Raw genomic sequence first — 20,731 nt, 5'->3', positions numbered from 1 at the left:
TCCCAGATGACAACACAGCCCCGCACCTCCGAGGAACGGGTACTGAGCTACAGAATGGAAGCTGGACATCAGGAATTCCACCCAGAAATATCTTCATTAATCCTCATGAAATCCCAGATCAAGTATCACTAGACAGCCTGCTTCAACTTTTTAGGCATCTGAATTTGGCTGGAGTCGGGGGATCCATTCACCACAGAAAAAAAGCTTCTGGGACCAGAATTAGTTAACCTGAGACCGCTTCAGTGGCCAAGACATCGTCCCTTAAAGCTGAAAAGGTTCTTGTAGTTCTCCAAATGTTAAGACTTTTATCACAGATGAGACTAGAATTTTCAAACAGGAGGAATAAAATTCGTAGCACGGAAGCATCCGAATTTGAGACACTTTTGCTGATCCACATTTTTATCTAATGAGAAGGGTTGATGGGAAAATGTGAAGTCTAACATTCCATCATTTTCTTGATTACTTTGGATCTTTCTTCCCTGTTACAGGAATCATAAATATCCCCACTTCTTTTATATTCGCAAAATGTAATTTGTACCTGAGTTAAGTCTTAAAAATAAATGCTAACATGATGAGGGAAACACTGGCATTGTTGCAAATGTCTGTGAGCCCTGGCGAGCTTACCACGGCTTGGGTTATATTCCCATACACACCATGAAACTAAGGAGGAACCTAAAATTTAGCCTGTACATTTCTGTGCTGATTAAAATGAAGTTCTTTTATCGCCTTCATACTAAGCCTTTCCAAACAAAAAGATCTCCAGAATTCCTTTGAAATAGCCCAAACAAGAGCCTAAACTTGTGAAGCTACTTTTCAGAGCTCAGTTGTACAACAGGAAGTAAAACTTCTGGGATGGGGATTTTGCTATTTATTTTTTCATTCAATGGCTGCTTTTAAACGAGAGAGAAAAAAAAAAATGTCTACAGGCATTACAAATCCTGGAAGCTCTGAATCAGGAAGTGGGAAATGGACTGATGCTGAAATGGTCAGCCTGAAAATCCTGGCTCTTTTATGTAGTGAAGTCCTCCAGGGCCAGGAATTTCAGAAATCTTAGGCATTATGCATTATTTTCTGAATCTTAAAAGAGCCAAGGCTTGGGAGAGAAAGGCCAGGGAAAGTTAACCAGGAAGTAAGCCCCTAACCTCTGGCTTCGTGCCCCCAACCACCTGGCATACCTTGCTCCCATAATTAAAGGCTCAGTGGGAACTCACTGTCTGCAAATGGGGTTTTGTTTACAATGCTGCTCAGGAGAAGGGGGTATGAGGTCCTGGCGTGTACAGAGCCTGCCCCATGCTTCCACCTCCCCATTGGCTCCCAATGTGGAACAGACTTGGGACCCTAAATGTTTCACATCTCAAAACATCCTGCAGTTGATGAATAACGATCATCACATTGGTTTTCTCAGCCTGATAGATTTTCTTACATCTGAGTAAAATTCAAAGGCCCACGTAACAAAACTGCGTGGATGCTTTCAGACCTGCTATTTCAAAGGGGAGCTCTAGGAACAGGGCAGAACTCACTCTCTGCAAAGACTGCATTTGCATCCACCAGAGACGCCCAACAAATGTCTGCCCAGGAGTTAATCACGCTGATAGAGGGAGAAGAGTGCACTGTCATCCTCCTCCCAAAAGTAATAACAACTCAATCAGAAACTCCTTCCCAAAGTCCTCACAGTCTGAACACCAGAAAGCTCCCAGAGCTTGTAAAATATCCCCAATTACTTTTTCTAGGGATCAGACATACCAACCTTCACTAGCAGGTTGTATACAATGACACATTCAAAAACACGCTGATCTGGGGTGGGGGAACAAAGCAAAAAAGAATGGAAATAAAAAAATCTCTACTTCCATCAGATGTGATAATTTGGGAGGTCTTTGGCATCTCAGTGAGTCTGCCAAAGACTCAGACATAGGAAACAAACTTGTGGTTACCAAAGGGGAGAGGGAGTGGAAGAGTGACAAATGAGGAGTACGGGATTAACACACACAGAGTACTATACATAAAACAAATGAGCAACAAGGATTTACTGTATCGCACACATATCTTGTAATCATCTGTAATGGAATTATAATCTGCAAAATAACGGAATCACTATGCTGTACAACTGACATTAACAAAATATTGTACATCAACTATACTTTAATTAAAGAAAAATACTGCTGGATTAAAAAAAAAAAACAAAACAGTGAGTCTGCCAAATACACAGGGACGTACGGCACAACGGCGTGCTCGGATCCAGGAGAAACCCACCTCCCCTTCATCTCCTCCACTAGACATTCATCACCATCTCCCCTAAAAGGCTCTGGGTTATTTCACAAAGACCAGTGGCCACCAGTGTGTTATTTTAACTTATACAAATAAGAGAACAGCCTTTAATGAACTATTCTGGCCCTCAAGACTCAGCCACATCCCTTAGACTGGCCTCTGAGGACCCAAAACCATCCCCAATCTGTCCAGCCTCATCCTCCACCACCACCTCCACAAACCTCGTCTCCGGCTTTTCTTTCAAGCCCCACCAAACGCTGTTCAGTCCTGACCTCAGCTCACCCACACACCTAGTGAAATCCTGATTTTCCAAGCAGCTCCTCCACCAGGCCTCAGGCTCCCTCCGGGCATCGGGGTCTCCTCGTCCATCTCCAGCACCCAGTCCCCCCCTGCTCATTCCGTTCTCATTCATTATGCGCTGGTCTTATCCCAGCAGCTGGGCACACCCTATCTTCTCAGCCACACAGTAAGCTCTTCTTAAGGCAGGGGCTGCATTTTGACACCTACCTACTGCTGGCAAGTCCCTGAACATCCAGACACTCCAATTTCTCCCTCTTCAACTCCTACAAAACCAGATTCTCTCCATCGAGCTCAGCTGAGCATCCCTGAGGCCCTTGATCCACCTGTTTACCTCCTCTGCTTTGCAGTAAAGGCACCACCAAACCATCCCACTCTGCTGCTCACTGTAGCCAGATCCAAGTGGCACTCTCACCCCTACTCTCACCGGTGGCGAGGCTGGCCGGGCATCACAGAGAAAGCCCAAATGAGCGAACAGGACCCATGGCCCCGGCCAGAAGCCAGCGCTCCCTCCAGGTCCCGTGCAGCTTCCTCGCCAGGCAGCCAGCCTCTGGGGACACAGCAATGGCTGCACAACCCGGGGCAGGCCCTCAACTCCCACACCTCCCTGGCAGGGCTGCTGAAAGGACAGAGGGAAGGTGGGTGCGAGTGCCCCGCCCACTGCCCTCATGGGAGTCAGGGTCTGAGTTCCCAGAGCCCACAAGAGGCTGGTTCCCATGGTCCTGCTGGTGCCCTGCTCCCATCACTCTGCCCGGGGAGCTAACTCTCAACCTTGTTCCGCCCATTCGTCCACCAGGATCCACAGCTGCCATGCACATAGGACCCTCAGAGAAACTTTCTGACCAAGACAAGAAAAAGGTGGCAAAGCGGACTCCAATTTGGAGCCCAGGGCGTCAAGAAAAAGATCATAAATTGCCTGCAAATAATTGGCTGGTGTTTACTGAACATTCAAATGGGTGGTCAGGATGGAGTTGGAGGGGGGGTGCAGAGAAAAACCTCACATGGGCTTGTAGCCCCTTCACTTACACACGCCCCATTTTCAGGCAGCAGAGGATTCAAGCAGCATGATAAATGCCCCTTGCAGGTTTCAGATGAGCAGACACAAGGGGCTACATTGTCCTAAGGCAGCCCAATCCGCAGGCAGCACCCCACGCAGGGATCCTCATGGCAGGAGCCTTAAAGCAGTCTCATCCGTCTCTAAACTGCTCACAGGATTAACGGGAAGGCTTGATCCATACTGATTTTACCGTCATGGTAGTGACTCACCCTTAAGTCCTACCCAGCTTAAAACTCAGCTGTGAACAGAAACAAAACAACATAATAGCAGGGTCAGGTTGAAAATAGCAAGTATGACTTGTAAACACTTCATGCTTATAAACAATTAGCAGTCACCACCCCAGCCTTCTGGATTTGCTGCAAGGAAGTGCCGCTCAGAACTCCCAAGTGAGCCAGCGGCAGGTCTGTCCTCGTCACAGCCCCCGCCACCCCCACCCCCCACCACACTGGAGTCAGGTCCACAAAGCAGACCCTGGGGAAGTTGAGATGAGTGCCTTGGAACTGAATGCCACACATCCGAAAGGTGAGTGCTCACCAAGGAACCCAGCTTCCAAAAACCCAAAGTGAGGCTGTCCTGGAGAATAATCTCCCTCTAGGAGCCACGGCAGTGTTTACAGGCAGCAACATCTTTGTCCAAAAACGGGGGAAATGGGGTCACGTGAGACTTCCCAGTAACTGCGCTCCTCTCAAGCAGCATTCACTTTAAGAAAAGCAATGGGCTGCACAGAAGACGAGCTACATGTTTCAAGCTTTGGCAAAAACATCACAAGGCAAACATGCTTAGTGCCATCTTGAAAAGGTATACTTTTAGGCACTGGATTTCACTTAGTTTTTCAAAACTAACCTGTAACCAACTCTCAAAATTGATCAGGAGCTTATTATGTAAAGAGTCCTAGTCTTGAGGGTCTTAGCTACAACACACTTCTCCATGGTTACAGAATGCATGCTTGTGACCCCTCAAAATTCTTATGCTGAAGCCCTAACCCCCAAGGGGGTGGTACTAGGTGGGGCCTTGGGTGATTGGGTTTAGTGAAGTCATGAGGGTGGGGCCCCACGGTGGGATGAATGTCCTTATAAAGAGACCAGAGCTCGCTCGCTCGCTCCCCCTCTTTCTCCCCCCACCCCACCACCATGAAGAGTCCATGAGAAGGCCACCTGCAAACCAGGAAGCGGGCCCTCATCAGACACCAGATCTGCCGGGAACCTTGATCTGGGACCTCCAGCCTCCAGAACCGTGGGAAATAAATGCCTGCTGGTTAAGCCCCCCAGACTACAGGAATTTGTCCTAACTGCCTGAGCCGATGCAGACATCCGTACAGCTCCACAAGAGCACCTGGCCCACCTGAAGATGGGGTACACCACCCTCTCGCCATGTAACAACTTCTCCTGTCCAGGGGAAGACCAGAGGGGTCGCTCAGGCTGTTCTGGCTTGCTCCCAAGATGCAGGAAAAATACTAGTTCAGCTTCCAAACCCAGCTAAGCTGCCGGCAGCAAGATTCCTCCCACAGGACCCACACCTAGAGGCTGCTCGACTGAGTGGGCTGGAGAAAACTCCTTTCACAGCCAGACAGGCTCGGCAACCTCCCAGTCTTGCTGGAATCCAGCAGGTCCAGGCCTGAGCCCTGACTCCTGCTTAAACTAGAGGGTGACACTTAGTACAAAGAACCAGGCCCAGAGAGCATCTGCTGGTGTGGTGGGCAGGCTGGCCTGGCCCTGGACACGCAGCACGTGTCCTGTGCCCTCTAGCAGCCCACCCCTTGGGGCCTCCGTTTCCTCCTCTGTGCTCCTTCTACTGTGGAGATGCCCCCATTCTTATTTGCAGAGGTCAAGCCCTTTCCTGCAGGGTCCCCTGTGCAGCGAGGGAGTCACCGTGCAGTAAGAAATAGAGCTGTCAGAACAAATGAAAAACTTCCAGTCTAATCAGTGAGAGGACCAAGTATCTAAACAAATCTCTCTTCAGGAAAAATAAGAAAATGAAAAAGCAATTACACGTCACACGGCTGATTAGTAATAAATTTCATTTGTGACTAGATGGCGCGGGAGACTAACTCCTGACTTGCTTTCCCTGAAAGGAAAACATGACCCGCGATACTCTCTCATTATGGGAAACAAACCCATCCCTGGTGACTCAGCTCAAATCTCCGTTTTTTTGGTGAGGCCTTCCCTGACCTCACACACCCTCCGCTGTGCTCCCACGCCACCTGTGACACCTGGCCTGGCTCCTCCACCATGGCCACCGTGGGCAGGGGCCCATCTTCTTCAGTGTGTGTCCCCTCCTATCCCACATGGTATATACTCATACTTGAACCAATCAAGAAATAAGATTTTTTGAAGACTTTTTTTAAAATTGTGGTCAAATAAACACAACATAAAAGGTACCCCTTTAACTATTTTTAAGTGTACTTAAGTACATTCACATTGTTGCATAACCATCACCACCATCCATCCATGGAAATCTTTTCACCTGCAAAACTGAACCTCCAAACCTATCAGACACTAACTCCCTCCCCTCCCCTCCCCCAGCCCCTGGTAACCACCACTCTTACTTTCTGTCACCATAAATCTGGCAACTCGAGGTACCTCAGGTAAGTGGAATCATATTGTATTTATTTATTTGTGACTGGCTTATTTCACTTAACATATTGTCCTTAAGCTTTATCCATGTTGTAGCATGTGTCAGAATCTCCTTCCTTTTTAAGGCTGCATAATATTCCACTGTTTGTATGTGCCATATTTTGTTTAACCACTCATCCACTGATGGACACTTGGGCTGCTTCCATCTTTTGGGTACTGCAAATAATTATTTGCTGCTATGAACATGGGTGTGCAAATATCTCTTTGACTCCTCACTTTCAATTCTTTTCAGTATTTACTAAAGTAGGATTGCTAGATCAGACTGCAATTCTACATTTAGTTTTTCAAGGGACCACCATATTGTTTGCCATAGTGACTGTACCATTTACTTTTCCACCAGCAATGCACAAGGGCTCCAATTTCTTCACATCCTTGCCAACACTTGTTATTTTCAATTTTTTGTTAATTGCCATCCTAATGGGCGTGCACTGGTATCTCATTGTGGTTTTGATTTGCATTTCCCCTAATGACTAGTGATGATGAGCATCTTTTCATGTGCTTATTGGCCTCAAGGAATAAGTTTTGAACCAAAGGAATTAATTCCTCCCACTAAGAGAACTTTACTCACAAAAGAAAAGCACCATCTCTTACTACAAGTTGTTTCATCAAGTTGTTTCATCGAGTTGGTTGAGTAAGTGGTTTAGATTCAAAACTCATTTCTCCTGGAAACACCACCATAGGTGACGGCCCCCTAGCAAGACCACCCAAACCCACCTAACAAGCTCTAACTAAGCCTGGGTCCCCATCCTAGGAAGCAGAGACCCCGTACAACCCACGGGAGCTGAGAAAGATGGCAGTTCCTTCTCGCTGTGCTGGAGGAAGCTCTCGGGCAAAACACTTATAAACAGGAGCCACTGCTGTGGCTGGCTTCCCCCAACTTTGCTGAGACCTTCTCTGGCAGCCGGGCCCCAGGCCCTGGGACCCCCCCAGTCCTACGAACAGCCCTCAACCTACAAGCTTGTACAATTTTCCACACTCTCAATTTTAAATATTTGAATTAGTTTTCCTGCATTTCAGATCCTGTGTCCTACATGTGGGCGGGGGCTACGACTCCCCACTCCTCACATGAATCTGGTTCTTTCCCAGAAAGCTGCGTGACCCCTGAGTTTCTAAGCTCTTCCATGCAGGGCTGAACACCTTTCACACTCCAGGGTGAATGACTCATTTCTGCAGTAACTCCTGGGATTCAGATACTGCCTCCCCTGGAGGAGAATGTTTCCCGCCCTTCCCCAGAGGCAGAAGGGCTATCAGGAGAGAGGAACTGAAGGGAGAGAGGTGCCTTCTATCCCCAAAGACTGGACAGAGCACTTGTGAAGCTCCTCTGCATAAGATGAAGCTGGAGTCCTAACATAAAGATCAGAGAAGGCAGATGATGCTAAGAGCAGAACATAAGAATCCAGATGACCCACCCAGGAGGGTACCAATAATTTTAAGGAAGTAAACAATTTTGATGTGTATTTCTGCCCTCCTTAACCCCCAGTGCTGATGACAGGAACTCCATGCTAAGGAACGCATGAGTATTTGCTCAAGAGATACTTGGACCCGTCCTCTGAGATGGGAGCCATTACCACCTCCCATTTTACAGATGAGAAAACTGGGGCACAGAAGGGAAATAAGGTGTCCCAGGAACAGCCCATCAGTAGACTTCTCATTTTGAGAGGCTCCAGGCTCTAACTCAAATCTCTCAAGGGAATCTGGACCATCAGACACATAACTGGGGAGAAAAGCAGTCTGGGACACAGCAGAAGACCCACTTTCCAGCTGAGGAAAACGGACACTGGGAGACACTGAGGCTCTGCTCCAACCGCCGACAGCAGGTGAGTGGCCCCAGAGCCCCCAGGCCCTTCAGGAAGCCTCCGCACTGCCATGTTTTAGGGTTATTTGCCCACAGTCTGCAGAACAGGCAGCACGAATCTCCCAGCACCAACCCCAAGCTCAGGACGGGCGACTGCTTCTCATGAGAACTACAACATGACGGGTCGAGTTAAAAACATAAATCAATACGCGTTAAAAAGCGCCAGTAGCAAAGCCCAATGCAGGACGCGGAGCTGGCATCCCCTTTCAAACAAATCATTCCTCACCGCAGGGGCGGGGCGGAGAGGGCTGGAGGCTGCCCCGCCAAGGCCGCCAGCGCGGCAGGGGGGGCCCCCCCGCCCGCCCGCCGGGCCACAGCTCCGTGGGGAACCGGGGTCACCGCCAACCCGGGTCCCCCAGAAAGCCGGGGAGCACCAGCGCTCAACTGAGGAGGTTTCACTTTTATTTTTAGAGGCTAAGAATGAGTATGGAGGCCGGGTTGCTCCCCCAGTTTCAGCCCTGGTCCTCGCCCTTACCAGGCCCCCTGGGTACCCCGACAAAGGTGAGCTCTCCTCCGCCGGCACTTTTCTGAAGTCCAAGGTGGCTGTTTCTGAAGGGCTTTGCTGTGGGAGCCACAGCCTCTGGGGCATCCCAAATCTACACCTTCACTGGTTCACGCTGGCGCTTCTGTCTGGTCCCCCTAACCTGCGCCCCATCAAGAGGCCAGAGTGGTCTCCCTCACCCCGGGTCCCCTCCAACCCTCGAAAGGCTTCAGAGCTCCCCACTCTCTGCCCACACTGAGTCCCCGCTGGCAGGCTTGGTTCTCGTGCCTGCCCCACCCCCACAGGCCCTGCCCCTGGACCGTTGTCCTGGGTACTGCAGTCATACACGCAGGGAGCACTGAAGCCAGGGGTCCCCATGCAGTCTCTCCTGCTCTTCAGCATCTCCAGACCCCCACCCCTGCAGCCCACACACCTTCTCGTGTTCAAAACTTCACTGTAGATATAAGAGAGGTGACCAGTCCTCCAGCAGTGAGCATGCCTGGTATGCCTGGTACTGGGGGACCCGGGGACAGGCCAGCAGGGCCACCACGGCAAGTGGAGAAGAGACAGACGAAAACATGCATCTGTCGGATGCTCTGTGCTCACAGGTTCTGCTGGGCATCTGATGGACATTACTGCTAATCCTCGTGGCATCCCAAACTACAGATGGGGACACTGAGGCCTGTAGCTCCATTCCAATATCCTCCCTGCATCTGAGAGAGAGAGAGAGAGAGAGAGAGAGAGAGAGAGAGAGAGAGAGAGAGAGAGAGAGAGAGAGACAGAGAGGAGTGTGCAGGGACGGGGCTTCAAAGGCGGGCAGCACGGCGCACAGGCAGCCCCATGACCAGATGAAAGGCAGGCGCTGTGCTGGCTTGTTCTGGTGAGTTCACATCCACCTTGTTCAACGTTCATGTGGCAATTTTACAAGACACTTCTTTACAAGCTATGCTTGAAATTAACATGCCAGGTTCAAATGATTATGTTTACATTTTCTGTAAGAAATATCCCGCCTCGCAAGTCTCCTCAGGAGTAGGAAACTTTTAAGGATACTCTGTTAGGTGTTAATTATGTTCAGGAATCCTCTTCACACCATCCTAGACAAGTACACTTTGGGGGGGGCGGGGGGAAGGGATGCAGGGAGCAGGCTGCACCATCAGTGGTCCCACAATGAGGCCGTCAGAGGCCCTGACCAGAGCGCTCAAGGAGAGGGGCACTTAAGTGATAAGAGAGCTTTAAGATGAGCTGCTGTCCCTGCCAGGATCCAATGCAAAGGTTTACTGGCCTGACCGAGAAAACAATGCAAGAAACAGAAGGAAACGCCTGTTCATAGTGATTCTGCTGGTTCCAACCAGGCCTTCCTAAGACCTCCATCTCTCTCTACATTGTGTCTCGGATCTGAGGGCTGGAAAGGCCATGAGAAACAACTCAGGCCATGAGAAACATCATTCAGAGGGAAGAGAGTGAGTGGTCAGCAGCTGCAGAGGGGGCAGCACCAACCAGCCCCCCTACATCAGGCCAAACTGGGACCAAACAGCAGAGCACAGCCTGACTGCTTGCCTTCAACCCAGCTCCACATGGCTTGAAACCCACCACCAACATGATTGGTGTGGATGAATGATTCACTAAGCCCTATCTATAAGGAATTTAGGGAACAGGGTTCCCTCCACAGGGATGAGGCAGCCTGGACACAGGGTTAGACTCACAGATGACCTTTCCAGGGCCCTAAGATTTTGGTTCACCTCCATGTACAGACAGCCTGATGAAACAATGATTTTAAAGATAACTATTGCTTTCAAGTTCTATGTGGTAGTAACTGGTGTGATAAACTACTTAGGCTGGGACATCGATCGTGACATGAAAATAAATTTATTGTAAACTGTGCTTCAAAGTGAACAGGGTGGTGGTGGTGGGGGGGGAGTTTGTCCCTTTAAGAAGTCTTCTGTTTCTTGAGGTCTCCCTATATGCCAGGCACTGGGACATGTCCTGGGAATTCAAAGATGACCAAGGTACTACTCCCTCCCTGCCCAGGGCGGGAAAACAACACAGGGGTGATGTAATAACAAAAGTATGAAGAGAGAGCCATGGGACCACCCTACATGCAGAAGCAGGGCCACCAGAGAGGGGGACTGTCACTGATTCTGAAAGGAGGTTGCCAGAGGGCAAACTGGTATCTAGTTGTTCTAAGCAGAGGCGCTCCCACCTGCCAAGGCAGAGACTCGAACGAGTACAGCCTGTTTCAGAAACAGCCAGAGTTGTTGTTCAAAATGCCTGAGATGATGGCAGGGTGCAGTCCTGTCAGATGGCCAAACCAATGACTTCCAAATTAAAAATAATGAAAAGCAATCATGGAGAGATACATCTGAAACTTTCAAAATTAAAACTGAATAACCATCTATCCACTAACTTAGTGCAGTCTCAACTAAGGAAGTGACAAAGTGGATTTGGAAAATACCAAAAATGTAGGAAACCAAATCCTGAAAAACATCTAACAAAATACAACCAACGGGAGACCCAGCACCAGTAACAGAAGTGTTTGTTATTATTCTCTTTTAGGATTTCTGGCTAGTGAGCACCTTAACTACATAAAATTGCCCAAGGGGACACATGTAAGAATGATAATTAAAGTCTTACCACATATTTTAAGTAAAGCAATGGGAAGTAAATCTTGCTTATTTTTCAAAGTGAATCAATAGGGGTTTTTTAAAATCCCTAATCTCAAAAGAAATATTTTAGAACTTGTCATTTATTAAAGTCCTGTAAAAACATCTTAAATACTAAATTGTAAAAAACAAAAACAAAAACAAAACAAACAAAAAAAACACACACTAAGTATCACAACTTGCCAAAGTTGCTAATATCACTTAGGAAGACCCTAATTCTCTCACGCTAGCTCACTGACACATTAGAACAATCTTAATTCAAAACCATAGCCCAGTGGTTTCTACAGAAGCCTGTAGTCTCCACATTCTCCTGCAACGGGGCTCCCAGGAACCAAGCCAGATGGCAAAACCTAAGATTGGGGGGGGGGGGAGGGAAGGGGGTGGCATGGCGCTCATCATCCTTAGGGCACTGACGAGGTTGAATTTCCTTTCTGGCCACTAGATGGCGCCTACGCATTAGTGAAGCGGGCAAAGAGCGCACTGGACACTTCTCAGACCCTGGCAGAAATTGACAAATGAAAGGATTAGGAGAGAAAGCACAAAAAACAGATCTCTGACATGGAAGGGGAACTGTAGGCACCGGCGACTATTTACTGAGAAAAGGTAAAGTCACACAACTGTATTTAACAAGCAAATTGCAATCCTGGTAAGCACCATAGCAAAAATAAATTTTATCACAGAACACAACATTTATTGAGCACCTACTATGTGCCAGGCTCTAATATCACACTTAAATGACAATGGCAGTCAAATTTCAAGGGTGTCCTATATCTCCAGCACTACCTGAAGAACACCTCTGTTCCAGGATGTCACGTCCATAAGAGCAGCAGCAAGCTCAAGTCTTAGGGCTCAGTATGTGCCAGCCTCTGTTCTGAGCACTTGACATATGTATTAGTTCACTTTGTTTTTATAAAGGTCTGAAATTACTTATAATTTCTCAAATGAGGAAACTGAGGCACAGAAAGATTAAATAATTTCCTTGACACCTTAGCTACTGAGGAGCTGAGATTCAAACCAAGCTCTCTGGCTGCACTGCTTTGTACAGCCTCATGAAATGACAACAGTTCAGGTACCAGACAAAACAAATCACTGTTAATGAGCACAGCAGTGGGTATGAACTTAAAAGGAACAAGGGGGAAGTCAGGTCTGCAGAAGTGAGGGTAACTGAGAAAAGCTTCATGAAGGAGAAGGAACCTGAATTAGAAATTACAGGATGGCATCTCGGATCTATTAAAAAGGTATGTGGGGGAAAGGAATTAACTGACTTAATGTCCCTTCTTCAGACAGTTACAGTATTGTCCCTACTTTACAGATCTGAAACCTACAGATTTTTATTTTATTTTTGGGAGGAGGGCAATTTGATTTATTTATTTTTAATAGAGGTACTGGGGATCGAACCCAGGACTTCGTGCATGCTAAGCACGTACTCTTACTACTGAGCTATACCCTCCCCCCAGATTAAAGTGAAAAACTTCCCCCCCACTCCATAATTTTTCTGACTTTAATTTTCTAAATGTATTAGAAGATGGTTTTATTTTGTTGTTTGATGAGAAAAGGAGAAAATTCTCTTCTAGTTATCTCAAGTCTCTACATTTCTGTTGAGACTCAGAAAAATTAAATAACTTGTTCAGGGCCTAGGAACAAATTTCAGGGAAGGAGAAACTAGAACCAGGTGACCTTACCATTTGCCAAGAGCAGCCCTTTCTGCTATTCAGTATGGGAGTCGCAAAGCAGTATAGAAGAAAAACATTCCAGGCCATGAACACAACAAGAGCAAACCAAGGAGACAGGAATGGGCTTATTTACAGAGGAGCTAAAGCACAGTTGCCGGAGAGCACTGGGAATGAACACGGGATCCCTACAGCAAAGTCTAAGTAAGGATGGATTACAGTCCAAGATGAGGCCCCTTGGATATGATTCCCCAACACTACAAAAGGCACATCCTGAGAATCTTGGGCTGGCAAGTCCATCAAAGCAGAGGGAGGGCACAGGAGTCAGAGTGCCCAGCCCAGAGGCCAACCAAGCATCTCCTCTAAGAGTCCATGCAGGTCTGGACTGGACCAGGGTGGAGCCAGGAAAGGGGCAAATCTGAACAATTTCAAGTGACTCAGTGAGGTAGAAACATTCAATGATCCAGCCTCCCCAGAAAAGGGCTGCAGAATTTAAATTTAACTGGAAATTCCATCCTGACCCAACTTTTGTTATTGAAAATCTTACTGAGCTAATTTACGTTAGACAGAAAAATCCCAAGTATATCGCTCGACCAAGTAAAGCAACAATAACAAAAGAATTTCCTGTGACCAAACTATACCATGTTGTGGCCATGCATTTGCCATGAACTCATTATCCACGGAAATCAGACAGAACAACTAAGGAAAGCTGAACAGCAGATCTTCCTCTGTCGCTGGTCTCTTTGTACAACTATTTTCATGTCAATCTGTGTTTGTCTTTCAAATGCGGAGTCAGTGAGCCTGTGGTGGATATTACTCCACTACTAATTAGACCCCGGAAAATTCGGTGGGGAGAATGAATACAGGATGATCTGAGCACAACTGCTGAGGATTTTATAACCTAAATACACTTAATAGCTGATGACTTCAGAACACTCCCGCCAGCTGAGACAGCCAGGTGGATCACGGACCTCTCACCTGGGCTTTCTTTCTATGCTTCCTACTTTTCTCCAAGAAATTATTAAAGGTCCCTAAGATACTTTCAATTTGGGGGAGAAAAAAAAACCCAAAATTGTTATAAACTCATCTCTCCCTAATCATCATCAGACTTCTGTTCCTCAAGGTGTTATTAATTAAAGTTTGCCTAACTCAAATTGGTACTGTCTCATTTACTTAGTCAAACACGTATTTCCAATAATCAGTTTTACAGAGACAAACCACTGCCTGTATTTTATGTGAGACGATAAGCCGGAAATAGGCATCCACAATATCTCAGGAAAATTTCTAAAGTTCTGCTCTATAAAACATTTACGCTTTAAGGCTGTCAACATATATTTGCTCTCCCATGTCAAGAGTAACTTAGAAAGTGGTAATGCATAATACACCTGAATTTCAACACTGATAAAGAATTCCAAAGCCAGTTTAAAGAAAGCTACTGCCAGGTTTAAAAGAAAGTAGCCATATAAAAGTATACAAAATAGCAACAATAATGTATTTGAAACTGTCAGAATTTGGATGAATGGATGGAAATACACACACACACACACACACACAATTCTGAATGAGTGGCATGTTATTATATAACTGTTACTAAAGTCGGTGCTTGTTTTGTTAAGGGAACTAAGAGAGTGCAGCGTGATATAAAAAATAAAGTTTCAAACCTCCCTCCTCCAAGAACTTTCTGGACTAGGAACAGAATACTTTCTAAAGTCTTTAAAACATAAATGCTTAAATTAAAAAAAAATTAAGACTTCCAGGTGATTACAGTGTGAACAACTTAAAGCAGGCAGAGCCATATCTGTGATATTTGGTGGTACCAGTCTTCTGCATGCGCATTCTCCCCATCTGGCTAGCCACCAATCTATGTCAGACAAGAAGGTGTGGGCTTTACGGCCATCAGCCATCATAGGTGGGACACTCAGCTCCACAGACACATCTCCAGCAACTTATCAAGTAGCCCTCACCAGCCCTATCCAAGGACAGGACAAATATGAGAATGAAGGCAGTCCCTGTGTCCGTACTTACTTTTCGCAGTCATAAACTGCAACAGTACACTGTAAAAGTTACTGCAACCGTAGGCATTCATTCATGCCTCATCATAAAAGAAACTACGTTTCAGTTGTGCTCCTGTAAAATCTGAATAGCAACCTATAAGTTTAAAAATTCTTATAGTCCAGGGCAGAAAAAAAGGAAAGAAACATGAAAGCCTTGTTTAGTAGCTTGTTTCTATAGTGTTTTAAATACTAAGCATAGAAAGTAATTCCTATGATAAAGACTCTTATCTTTAAAACTAATGTAGGATAGTTTATGACATCAGAATGAATTTTAAAAGAACTGGGTCCAATAAGTACTCAATATGTATTTACTGAGGAGAAAAGGAAGGAGAAAAAAAAAGTCTCAATTCAAGTAAAGAAATATCAGTATTCCCTTCAGATTTTGCAATTAATCAATTTCATTCATAAGCCGTAAGTGAAAAGGGGCATAAGTGGGAAGAGTAGAGAAATTTTCAAAACTGATATTTGAGACTTTACAACATGAGTAAAACTGATTTAAAATTTACTCTTCAAAGTTCAAAAGTCTAAAAATCAAAGACATTGTTAATATTTTGAGTCAAATATAACCAAAACAATTTAACAAAAGAAACAGACTTCATCTTGCCCAGGGAACATGCATCTATTGAGGTAACAGCCCAACTTGTTTTTAAAGATCTTTTGTTTACCCACCACTTTATACTAAACTTATGCCCTTTCCTCAGAACAAATCAGTTCCTTCCAGATCCTTAGGAGATGGGGTAGGAGCTGCGCTTATTTCAAACTTTTAATCTTTCCAAATACTGAAAATCCGCCCCAAATGTCAACAGGTCTCAATGTGCACAAACACTGGGACTTCTGCTCCCTCTCCACCCCAACCTTAGTTTCAGCCAAATCATCTCTTTACAAATAACTGGAAAAGTTCCTCTTGACAATCCGATGCCAAAGACCATTTTCAAGGAGGGGTCTGAGTGCCTCATTCATTATTCCATCTGTTGTCTTTAAAGTGTTGAGAATTTTCCTTCTGAACATCTCAGAGAGATAAATCAAGAAGCTATGCCCCTAGCACGTGTGCAACCATTATATATTTAGTACAATTGAGAGCGGTGCATCTCTTGGACTCAGATAGCACCTGTCATAAGTTGGCTAAGAAAAGCAGTTCAAAGCAAGCTGGCCCGCAGGCACAAATACCTCTTCTATGAACTAGGGTTGATTTTTAAATGAGTTTAAAAAAAAATAGAAGAAAATCACAACCCAGAGAGAAACACAGCTTGGATTCTTTACAATTAAAAAATATTTCAAGATTTAATTGCCCCCTCAGTCTCATTCTTACCCTGCTCACACTTTTAAAAGCAGCAAGGTATTTTAAGTTATACAAGGCCTTACAATTATGAAAGTTTCCTCAAGATTTCCAGAAAGCTAGCTAAGCCATGTATAATCCAGAAAAGTTTTCAAATAAGTCCCATCTTTCTTACAGCTCAAAACATGTCCCATGCAACGCTCACGTACACACGCGTAACTCCCTAAAGTTTTGGCAAGTGGTAACTACAACACTGTCCATTTTTAATCACAATTGTCATAACCAACTATAAAGAAGGCAGGGCAGCTGATGGAGATGGGTGACTGTCTCGTGTGTGTCACGGCCTGACAGTGACACCACAATAGGAGGAAAGGGCTTAAGAAGGCAACTGTGCCTCAGTGCCGCACAGGCCTTCAGAAGGTCAACAACACTGATTTGCTTCCTATCTTAGGTCTATAGAAATGTTTTTAAAGGGCCTTTAAATTGTTGTTTGCTGTCTATTTGAGAACTGTGTATCCTGTGCTGAGTCTGAAAAACATCTGAATTTTCAAGCAACTATGTTTCACACAGGATTATAGACAATGTCCCAAGGACAAAAGGAAAGTTCTCTCTCTTTGCAAGCTCAGGCAGCACAGGGTCCGGCTTCCATCCAGCAGGTGCTCAATAAGTGCTGGCTGGATTCAGTTGCATCTTACGGCAGTCTTACCAAACAAATGAAACCAGATTGAAAAGGAAGCTACTGTCCCTTGAGGGCTCTCCTTGGCAAAACTCTAAGGCAACAAGTGAAAATGATACAGTTCATATTCATTACTGCCTTGATCTTGCAACAATAGGAAAAGCAGGAAACATTTTTATTGGCAAACTGAGCCTGAGATAAAGACCAAAAACAAATGTAAACAACAATTATTCTTCAGGTCTTTTCCTATTAAAAGTCCAAGGTAAATCTGGATAAACACAAAATAGTTTGAAAACAAAAATGCCTTTGCTAGTTTTTAAAACTTCTGTTCAAAAAGAAATTTTAATTTTTTTTTTTAAATCATCGTATGCCTGAAAAAAAAAATGCTGTATCCTACAAGGATTCTTTTTCCTGCTCAGATTCTGGTGCTGTTTTAGAAGTAAAACAATCAACAAAAGGGGAAAAAAGAGCCCGCTACATTAAAATGGACGGTTCTTCCTCAGTTTTTACTACCAGGGTGGTTAATATGGGGTATCAAAAGAGACAGTGGAAATTCTTTATCATCTTAAAACATCAAATTATTTCTTTGTTGGAAAACATACATAAGAAAACTGGAAAAACAAAACGCCATCCAGACTCGGCTCCTAAACTCTAATCTTGGAAAGACCAAAACTGTCTCAGACTCAGTTAAGGATTTTACTATTACAAATCTAACTTTCTCTACTAGTATGTGTATATGTGTGTGTGTTTTAATGCAACCCTCAATCCTCAACTTGAGCTATGTCTAACCAAGATTCTTTTTTCCTGTCTGTCCCTTTCTCCAATGACATTGAACCTCTGCTGTTAGAGCTTCAATGATCAGTTTCTGGTATTATTGTAGTTCATGGATCTGAAAAACTCCATAAATAAAAGAGAGAGAGAGAGACACCAACCTGCTGGACAAACTGACTTAATAATTTTAATCTAGATTCTATGCTCAAAGAATTCTTTTTCAATTTTTGCGTATTTCTTTTTAAAAAAAACAGCTTTATTGGGATATAATTCACATACCATAAAGTCACTAATTTAAAGTGTACAATTCAATGGTTTTTAGTATTTTCAGAAAATTGTGCAACCATCACCACAGTCCAATTTTAGAACATTTTCATCACCCCAAAAAAGTCCATACCCATTAGCAGTCACACTCCCCACTCCCTGCTCCCCTCAGCCCCATGCAACCAGTAATCAACTTGCAGTCTCTAAGGATTTACTTACTCTGGACTTCGTATAAATGGAATCATACAATACGTGGTCTTTTGTGACTGACTTCTTTCACTTAGCATCGTGTTTTTAAGGTTCTTCCAGCCAACCTTAGCATATTTCTTCACATTGGGCTTCTCTGATTCTTCTTGACAAATCAAACATATAACCTTTTAAACTTCCAACTCACGCCCACCCCTCCACAAAAGTACCTTTTACTTGCTATTTCCTTCTAGGCTAAACTATAATTTGCTGTTTACGTTCTTTCCAAACTTCTTATTCTAGATTCTTCTTCTGGTAATAAAACAGCAACCTCTTTAAACACCAACCTTTCACGTACCTACATTCCCCTGACAATAGGGTAGATCTGACAGTGCCTGGGGCAGAAAGATGACTGAATCCTTTTAATGAGATGGCCACAATATGGTTAAAGTGCATTTTTTTTTTAAACAAAAGCCATCAGAGTATTTGGCTATCACTCCTAACTCCCAAACCTCCCTTACTTAGATGCTCTGTTCACGATACACTGATACAAATGTCTGTATGACTTCATCCACTTCAAGACTTCTAAATTTTCTAAGTTAAAGAGTAAAAAAAAAAAAAAATCATCTTACTGTTATCACACTCTGAGAGAAAACACTAATTCCTAAATAGGCCAACACAACAGGAACCAACACCACCCCAATCTTTCTGCCTATGCTAGACGGTCAAAAGAATGCTGGTCTCTGATAGGACTCAGTCATTTGTTTCTATCAGAAATAAGCATTCTCACACCTTTTGGACTAAAAACGGAACATACGTTGACACTGAGCATATGATTTACTCCTGAAAACTTCAGAGCTGTAGGGAGGGTTAGGTAGTGAGTTAGGACTTCAACAAACCACAATCAGAATTGGGGTGCCTTCTGGCCATACGTCCAGCTTTCGGAAACTAACCATTTTCAAGGGATTCTTGAGAAAGTTTTGGCATCTCGGATTATAAAAGTACATTAAAACGCCCCTTCCCCTCCTGCCTCTTTTTTCAAGGGGAAAAAAAACCACCTTTCACAAAGAATATTTTTCATAAAGAACTTCAAACAGCAAGACACCCAATTTTAAAATGCTCAACTCCTGCATCAGAGAACCAAGGCCATCCCTGCTACTGTGAATTTCAGAACTTAACTAACATTAAACAATCAAATTAGAGACACGACACAGTTCAACAGCATGCCACAACAAAATGGATTAACTCTCCTGTGTCTCCCAAACTATATTTCACTTTTAAACTCTAGAAACCCTCCTGTGTCCCCCCAAACACCGTCTGTGAGCCTTAGAAGGGAGCCGAAAGCCTTTCGCCCAATCCAGTGTGCTAGAAGTTTGGAAAACAAAGAGCAGGAGAGCTCAGATTTGTGGAAGGTCGGGACTCAATCTGAGTCTCTTGCTCCACGCAGTAAACACGCTAATTCTATAAAAATCTGCTCTTACCCCATCATGGACTCATTTCTTACACAAAGGTTAAGAAGGGTTTGTTTATACAGCCTTTAGGAATTGCCCCTGCGATGGGGTCAGGCAGCCCTCGCTGCCTCCTGGTTCTCCCCCTCACTCTTTAGGTCTCAGTCGTGATTTTTCAGAGTTAATTGGCACCACCTGCATACCCTCGGCAACCATTACTCACCAACACGCCCTCGCCGTTCCCAGCCCCAGTTCTGTGACTGCATTTAAACTTTAATCGTGTTCAAGTTACCCTGCCTTCGCGAATGTACCAGAAAGCCACACTTGAATGTTCTGAGAAGATCAGCACCCCCTCCTTCTCCTCCCTCCACACACCGCGGGGCCCTAAGTTCTCCCTCCCTCGCTCCGTGCACTTCCCTACCCGGGCCCGACATTACCAAAACAAAAGCTATCCGATTGCAAGCGATAGCGTGTGGAGCGATATTGCTTATTAACTATGTACAAAGGAAGTGCGGGGTAGGGGGAGGGCGTGCAACAGAACTCTGGCCACCAAGCCAAGGCCAGGGCTGTGCGCTCGCAAAACAAAACACCCTCCTCCACACCCCCGCCGCCGCCGCCGCCGCCGCCTACCCTGGAGCTCCTTAAACGACGGCGCACGACACCTCTCGCCAGGGCCAGGCGTCTAGGTGTCCCCGTGCGGCCTTGTGGCTGCAGCTACAGCCCCACATTATGAGCACGTGTGTGGCAATGCACGTCGGCTCCAACCACACATACTCCCGCACATTCGGATGCTGCCCTACCATCCCCTCGGCCCTCCAGGAGGAGGAGAGCGTCCACGGGCCGAAAGAAACCCGGAGTAGGTCCCAGAACCCTGTGAACTGGGGGCCCGGACGCGCTCCCCGGAAGCTCCCCGACTGAATCAGGGCCCCCGACCTCGCGGTTTTTTAGGGGCTGCACGGGAGGGTGGGGGGGTCTCGGTGGGAATGGTCCCCGCACCCCGGAGCCGCACTGGGCAGCCCCGAGAAGCCCCGGGCAGGTAACCCGCCGCGGACCCGCGAAAGCGACAGGGAAGGCCAGAAACACGAAGAGCCCAAGGGGCAAGGCGCTGGGCGACAGGAGGCCGCCCTGGGGTGTTTGG

The 20,731-nt window shown here is 45.6% G+C and overlaps 1 protein-coding gene across 3 annotated transcripts in view; it reads right to left on the bottom strand.

The window, feature by feature from the left end:
• The window catches only part of IGF1R (insulin like growth factor 1 receptor), a 280,329-nt gene that overhangs the window by 258,285 nt on the left and 1,313 nt on the right, over nucleotides 1–20,731 (bottom strand). Inside the window, exon 1 of one of the 3 annotated variants that reach the window (XM_064480539.1) lies at nucleotides 19,817–20,163. The exons of the other annotated variants lie outside the window; for them this stretch is intronic. Coding sequence (XP_064336609.1) covers nucleotides 19,817–19,859 — 43 coding nt within the window. The 5' untranslated portion in view covers nucleotides 19,860–20,163. Of the gene's footprint in view, nucleotides 1–19,816; nucleotides 20,164–20,731 lie in introns of those variants that run through there. 3 annotated transcript variants of the gene reach the window in all.

This window comes from Camelus dromedarius, chromosome 29 (assembly GCF_036321535.1).
Source record: "Camelus dromedarius isolate mCamDro1 chromosome 29, mCamDro1.pat, whole genome shotgun sequence".
Taxonomy (NCBI): Eukaryota; Metazoa; Chordata; class Mammalia; order Artiodactyla; family Camelidae; genus Camelus; species Camelus dromedarius.
Note: the sequence above shows the minus strand (reverse complement) of the source record. Positions and strands in the feature narration are given on the sequence as shown.